The sequence below is a fragment of the Borostomias antarcticus genome, assembly GCF_949987555.1.
Source record: "Borostomias antarcticus genome assembly, chromosome: 6".
Lineage (NCBI taxonomy): Eukaryota > Metazoa > Chordata > Actinopteri > Stomiiformes > Stomiidae > Borostomias > Borostomias antarcticus.
The window spans coordinates 5,565,370-5,573,196 of NC_140239.1; the positions used below are offsets into that span (position 1 = coordinate 5,565,370).

The following is a 7,827-nucleotide window of genomic DNA, read 5'->3' on the forward strand; positions in this document are numbered from 1 at the left end:
GCGCGCGCACACACACACACACACACACACACATACACACACACATGCACAAATACACACGCACAAACTTGCAAACACACACACACAAAGACTCACACACATGCACACACACGTGTGCAAATACACACGCTCAGACATGCAAACACACACACACACACACACACAAAGACAAAGTCTCACACACATGCACACGTGCGCTCACACACACACTTATCTCTCCAGATATGCAGCAGGTCTCTGGCTGACACATGTAGGACCTCTGTGCTGATCTTGAATACATGTCCCGGTCATTGTAAAAAAGTGTATGTGATTTTATCACTGAGAAGCTTTCAGAACAGCTGCCAAGTTATGTTGAGGAACATGCTAGTTAGCAGATAACAGACAGCAGACAATGTAACACCGGGCATTACTCATACTTTGTATTCATTGGATCATGTGACAGTTTCTATTATTTGCCCTACCTGCTTAGATAACAATCTTCCTCAGAGGGACACAAAGCCCACAGCTCTCTGTCTCTCTCTCTCCCTCTCTCTCTCTCTCCCTCATATCAACATCTAGCTGCAGCCAGGTGTGTGTGTGTGCGCGCGTGTGTGTGTATGTGTGTTTATATGTATGTTTGCACGCCTACTAACAAGGCTTTCACACTCACCACACAGCAACTACAGTAAACAACATCGCATTAACTTTTCATGGCACCACTTTCAGGTGTGCTGGGGCAGGCAGTGTGTCGGCCGTTCTGGGGCTTACACCTGCTAAGGGCCTAGGATAGGTTAGGTTAGGTTAGGTTAGGTTAGGTTAGGTTAGGATAGGTTAGGTTAGGTTAGGTTAGGTAAGGATAGGATAGGTTAGGTTAGGTTAGGTTAGGTTAGGTTAGGTTAGGATAGGTTAGGTAAGGTAAGGTAAGGTAAGGTTAGGTTAGGTTAGGTTAGGTTAGGTTAGGTTAGGTTAGGATAGGATAGGATAGGATAGGTTAGGTTAGGTTAGGTTAGGTTAGGTTAGGTTAGGTTAGGATAGGTAAGGTTAGGTTAGGTTAGGTTAGGCGAGGTTAGGTAAGGTTAGGTTAGGTTAGGTTAGGTTAGGATAGGATAGGATAGGATAGGTTAGGTTAGGTTAGGTTAGGTTAGGTTAGGTTAGGTTAGGTTAGGTTAGGTTAGGTTAGGTTAGGTTAGGTTAGGTTAGGTTAGGCGAGGTTAGGTAAGGTTAGGTTAGGTTAGGTTAGGTTAGGATAGGATATGATAGGTTAGGTTAGGTTAGGTTAGGTTAGGTTAGGTTAGGTTAGGTTAGGTTAGGTTAGGTTAGGAAAGGATAGGTTAGGTTAGGTTAGGTTAGGTTAGGTTAGGATAGGTAAGGTTAGGTTAGGTTAGGTTAGGTTAGGTTAGGTTAGGTTAGGTTAGGCGAGGTTAGGTTAGGTTACGTTAGGCAGGGTTAGGTGAGTTGGGTTGAGTTGAGTTGAGTTGAGTTAAGCTAGGTTAAGCTAGGCTGGGCCATGACCCCTGCCCAACCCCACCGCGTGTCCTTTACCCGAACCCGGGCTCAGATCCACCTGGCCAACACCCCCTGTCCAACCAAGTTTATACCTGCCGCCAACCCCCCCACCCAACCCCACCGTGTCCCATACCCTAACCCAAGTGTGCATTCACTCGACCAAACCAAAACCTTTTTCCCCAACCCCACTGTGTCTCTCACCCTAAACACGGGTTCGTATCCACTGGACCAGCCCCCCCGCCCAACCCCTAACATAATGTTTATATGTACAATAACATCCTCCTTGTTCCAGCACTGTGACTCCTGGTGACACTTGTTCTTACAGAATACTTTGCTGATGATAACTGGGATGTGTGTCAGTTCACTTACCCTTGACTAGGCTAGTCAGGGGAAAATTACAGTGAAAGTTACTTCCTGATATCTGTTTCCCCCCCCCACCACCACCCTCGGTCTCTTTCTCTTGCTCTCTCCTTCTCCGTCTCTCTCTCCGTCTCTGTCTCTCTTTCTCTTGTTCTCTCCCTCTCTGTCCTCTTTTGCATGTATTCTGCGGTAAAGGAAGCTCTCAGCCAGGAGAGAGGGGGCTTCCTAAACACCTTCACCACATGGGGACGCAGGCTAGGGGGAGCAGGGGGTCGCATCGGAGTGAGTTTACCTCAAATGTAGAACTACTGTGACGAGCACTGTGATGAGAGAGAAAATAAACAATGTGACTTTTAATGAACATGACTTCCTGATATTATGGTGGTTCCCCCGCCATCTCTCTCTCTCTCTCTCTCTCTCTCTCTCGATCTGTTCTCTTTCGCTCTGTGCTTTCGCCCCTCTCTCCCTCTCTCCGACAGCAGATGGGAGGTAGGGCCCAGTTCGGGCCTTTGTTTCAGGGTCCCCAGAGAGAGCTCAACCAACTCCCCATATCTCATACAAAATTCAAGGAGCTCTCTTTTCATTAAAGAAAGCCTTGGAATGTTTTCCAGCTTCTGAATCTCTTTAAAACTACCCTCGGCTCAGAATCATCCAGAAACTTAGTGGTGAAGTTATGGTCAAGTTGTGTTTGACTCTGTATCTGTTGCTGTGTAGAGGGGGACTTGATGAATGGGACAAGAAGGACTTGGAAATCATCATTTAGTAGTCATCTGAGAGGCCTACACTGAGAAACAACATTTGAAAAAGACTTTGGCCTATTGCTTTTTACAGGAAAGTTTTACTATACAAGAAAGGAAGGTATATTTATTGTATGAAGATAAACTATTACAGGTTATGTTTTGTAGTCTATAGCTGACATAATAGAGATGATTATATATAGGCCTACGTTTGCAATGAATTTGAAAAATGAACAGATTATAGGCAAAGTTAGTCTGGTTTTAACCAATTCAACCCGCTGTATAATCCACCCACCAATTTCCATTTAACGAATATTGGCTGGAGAATAACAATGCGTGACCGCAGGTAAAAGTGAATTGGTGTTGAAAGAGGATGAACCCGAGCCGGCTCGGAGAGGACCGGCATGTTTTCTTTAGCTTTTAGCTCGGGTTCTCCTCTCGCGCTGCCGTTACGCCAGGAGGGGAGAGGCGAGGCAGGCTCGTTTGTTTTTATTTTTCATAACGCCCACTGTAAATATTTAATGACTATGAAACCTCAACCCACCTTGTCTCCCACCTGTTAAACACAAGCCCCTGTTTATGTATAACCGACACGACACCACCGACAGGAGTTCAACTAAAGCTGTCAAGTTGAATGGCATTATTAAAACATTATAGTGCAATAGTAACTAAATATTATAATGATAGTGGTATTTGTTTTATTATTGATACTTTAGGCTATGAAGACTCGGCGATGAAGACTCAACTGAATTTTATATTTTCTGCAATAATAGAATGATAGGCTATGTAGGCGCAAGTCGGTCACACGTTCGAGGGGGCAGTTGAAAGCAACTTTAAAATGCTGCACAAGCATCTCAATCCTATAGATTTGACCTATAGGGTAAAAAGATCAAGCTTATTGTTCTTCCTTTGTATTTGTGTTTAAATTGGTGTGCAAGTAATTTTGTCTAGCCTCTAAGCTAAAATAGCCGGGTTTTGGTAGTTCTTATGATTGAAATGGAGATGACTGTCACACTGCCATCATCTCCAGATCTTGCACACCGCGAAATTTGATAACTTACCAAGTATAGCACGTCATCCGAGTCAAGTTGTGCAGATGGTTAGGCTACTCCGTTCATAACCAAATAAAGGGGAGCGTATAAACTGTGTAAATAATTTAACACCGCATTATATTGCCTATTATTCCCCACGTTGATCGAGAGGGGCGAGCAGGGGGACACCACGTGTGATTGGATGAAAGCAGGGGGAGGGAACCGCGAGAAGTGCAGGTAAACCGGCAGCCTGCACGCTCATAAATAATTCCTCAACATATCTCGTCTCTTTCTTAAGAACTGCTGGTGAATATCAGAATATTATGGGAATCTTGTTACGCATAGATATCAAGGTTGTTCATATCTTGCTCAGCTATGTAATTGATTCTATCGAGTAGCAGGTGCATTGAATGTGTGTGTGTGTGTGTGTGTGTGTGTGTGTGTGTGTGTGTGTGTGTGTGTGTGTGTGTGTACGCGCGCGCGGGACAACAAGTGAGAGGGTGACAGAGAGAGAGAGAGAGAGAGAGAGAGAGAGAGAGAGAGAGAGAGAGAGAGAGAGAGAGAGGTCTCCAGGACGTGTGCATGCGTGTGCGTGGGGGGCTGACTTTAGAAATTGTGTTCTCTCTTGAGCCCTGTCCTGTGGGACCTGGAGGGGACCGCTCACCAGCTGACAGCGCGTGCTTCAATGAGGCTATCAAACACCTTGGACCACGAGCCTGCCAACAATGGCCGAAATTATTGCACGCTCCCATCACACATAACTCAACCAATGTCCCACCTAAAAAAATACACCTTACAAAGGTTTGTTCTCAGCAGAATGTTCTAACATTTTACGCACAGTATGATGTGGTTTAAAGGCAATGTTTTGGATGCGAGTGTTACTGTTTCTCAATAGCTCTCGAGACAGATCAGACAATCAGATAGCGGAGCAGGGGCTCGTGCACCCCCGCCATATGGACAACGAGCGCGCGTGGTGGACACGTTTTTATCACCGTGCATTTACGATAAACTACACAGCGCAGAAAAGAGTATCATGTGCCTTTGATTAATTAGAAATGTCTGAAGTGTTTTTGGAAGAGAACTTGCTTGGAACATACATGCTCTCGTGTGCTCGCTCACCCGTGTTTGCCATAGGGTTTGTTTTTTGCATCTGAACTATTTTTGGCTAGAGTTGTGAGAGTTGGTGTCTTGTCTCGGCAGCATACCATCAAGAATAAAAACGAATTATTTATTTGTTATTTGTTGTTTGTTGCCTTTCTTTTTGTAGGCCTATGTGGGCTGCTGTACGAGGCAGACATAAATAGGACTCCCCATAAAAGCTCAATTATATTAATTATACCTTCCTCTATATTGAGGCTTTCCAGTCAAAATGAAGCCAAATCAATGACCTACTCTCTGAACTAAACGATATAGGCGAATAATTACAATAGGCTAACACCAACAATAGTATAGGCCTAATTATTATAGGAAGTAGAAATAGCCTATAGTCTAATTAATAAAACGAAGCACATAGAAGTAGCATCCTCCCTCTTAAGCACCTATTGTATATTTTACTCATGCACTTTGGCTTACTACTCAATGTACTTTGGCTTTAGCACTAGATTATGCTCTAAGTCACTTTTTTTTTTTAAGGAGATGCACCTGCGAGTTCTGGCGAGTAGCAGTAAGTTAAATATGCCTATAAATTATTGTAAGTCGCTTTGCATAAAAGCGTCAGATAAATTACTGTAATGTAAAATGCAATGTAATAGGTCTATGCATGTTAATACTACTACTACTACTACTACTACTACTACTACTACTACTACTAATAATAATAATAATAACAATAGGCCTACTACTACTCATAGCAATTATAATAATAACAATAATAACAACAATAGTGTAATAGCAATCATATCAATCATGTAATTTGTTCATATGTTAATAACATATATTTTTTATTTTTTTATTTCTTATGTTAGTGTTGGAGGACTAGTAGAGAGAGCCCATGGATAAGGACTGTCTAAAAAGCAAATTGCCTGGAAATTATAACATGCTTAAATAATTATTAATTTGCCTTGAATAACTTGAACAGCAATATGGCTGTGATGTGACGGCTGCTTAGTGGTGTATGAATATAAGAAAATGAATGAGCTTCCTTTGAAACAGAATAATTACAGAAAAAATTTTCAGTTCGCTTATTTATTCTCAAAATCAAAAGAACATAAAACCAACGAATGGCAAAAAGCTAGCTTTTCAGCAACTGTAACAATTAATTAAAAAAGCAAATAAATTGAAAACAATTAGGAATAAATAGGCTATGTCAATTCTCATCCAGTGAAAGCAGACACACGTGTATTTCATTTGAAGTAGGCTAAAGTAGGCCTAACCAAAATAATCAAAAATATACATAAGAAACAAAAATGGCTACATAAATAGGCTATTTGTATCAAATTGGCAGTACTACGCTAACGAAAAAACATCAACAAAGGAATAAGTTGTGGTTCCAAAACAAACTTTTCTTGTGTCTCAAGCCCCTGGCTCGTGTTTAAAGTGCGCATTGTTAACTTTAGAAGTTGCAAAAAAATTCATACAGGGACATTTACAGACAAATAAACAATTCAATCATGGTCACCAGGAACAGAATCTGAAGAATCATAATTACAAAAGTCTGTAGCTACATTAAAAATATCATATCAGGCAATTTCGTGGAAGACAGTGTTTGGTCCGTGACGCGGGGGAGCCCGTGGCAGTGCTGCGCGCGACATGGCAGAGGGGTCTCTCCCGTGTACCCATGGAGACAGCAAGGCTACAAATCTATTGGCAGAACCGAATTAGGCTTATCTGACATTAAAAATCATCTTTCTCTTGACAGTTGATAAAATAGAATTCTTAAACAAAATGACTTTGAAAGTAAATCTACCCTACATAAAATGTAGACTAATAGGTTGTTATCTTGAAATAATGTGATTGACACGGTTGAAGTCTGTAGGGATGACGCGTCTTTAGAATGTGTGATGGCTGGGCAGTTGGAGTTCCGAGAGCTCATCTTCACTCTGGAGCTCCATTGCCATCTCGTCCGAGTCACTGAACTGCGAGTGCGGGGAGAACTCTCCGTCGCTCCGGTTGGACCGGGGAGAGTCCTTCCTACCCTCAGAACCGGAGCTCGCCGCCCCCGAGGAAGGAGACCGCATCTCCTGCTCCATCAGGGCGGAAAACGATCCGTCTTCGAACGGGAACGGAATGCCGTTCAGCTGGACCGGTAGCCCCGCGCTCGTGCCCCTCCGACAGGTGGAGGAGGGGGATCCCCGGGGAGTTTTGTCTCCGTCGTACACGGTGGCGGACAACAGGTCACACTTTGGCGAGTCAGCACCGGGACCCACGAGCAAGTCTGACAGCGCGTTGATGTAGATCTGGGCCATTTGCAGGGTCTCGTATTTGGAAAGCTTCTTGTCATTGTCGAAAGCGGGGATGACACTGCGCAGCTCGTCGAACGCGTGGTTGAGCCCGTGCATCCGCCTCCTCTCTCGCGCGTTGGCTGCCTGGCGCCGTACCTTCTGCACGCCGTGGGTGGGTTTGCTGGAAGGGGCTCGCTGCCTGCCCTCATCTGCGCCCAGCGACCCTTTCAGCCGACACAATTCCCGCACTTTTAGGGAGCTCGTGCTGGCCTCTCTGAAGTCTGGGCTGTGGTCGCCGGACGTGGGGGACCCGCCTTCCATGCTGGAGCCGGAGCAGGGCGAGTGCAGCAGGTAGTCGGCGTGTGCCGCGCAGGTGCCGGGCTGCACAGGAGCCAGCCAGGCGCGTGGGTCACTGCTGTCCATGAGTGCCAGACCTGACGGGTCCAGGCTCGAGCCATGCGCCTCGAACACGTTCATCACCTTTGCGTCCTTGCTCAGTTCTCCAAAACGCATAACATCCATCTCAAAAAAATTTGTGGCTTGAGGGATTAAAAAAACGCAACAAAATATAAACCGGCTACTTCAGCACCCTGTGCTCTCACTGTGTTCGCGTGCAGGACTCCTTCTCTAGTGTCTGAAGGCGCGGCGTCGGTTTAAAAAGCGGCACGCGCCTGCAGCCCCCCTTTTCTCGCTGGTCGCGTGGCGCTTTGACCAATAAGAGCACTTGGGGCAGGCGCGTGTAAACGACCAATGAGGAGAGTCGGTAAGCCCGAGAGAGATTATTATGCAGCGACTGTTTATAATAATGCCTCGGTTTAAGGACTGTTTAACGGG

General features: G+C 44.8%; 1 protein-coding gene across 1 annotated transcript; it reads right to left on the minus strand.

The window, feature by feature from the left end:
• Positions 1-6,600: 6,600 nt before the first annotated feature.
• Positions 6,601-7,515, minus strand: atoh1a (atonal bHLH transcription factor 1a; the record flags this gene model as incomplete). The annotated part of the gene is made up of 1 exon (XM_084439643.1): positions 6,601-7,515. One exon carries the CDS (start codon positions 7,513-7,515, stop codon positions 6,601-6,603), a length of 915 nt encoding a protein of 304 aa, XP_084295769.1.
• Positions 7,516-7,827: the final 312 nt, after the last annotated feature.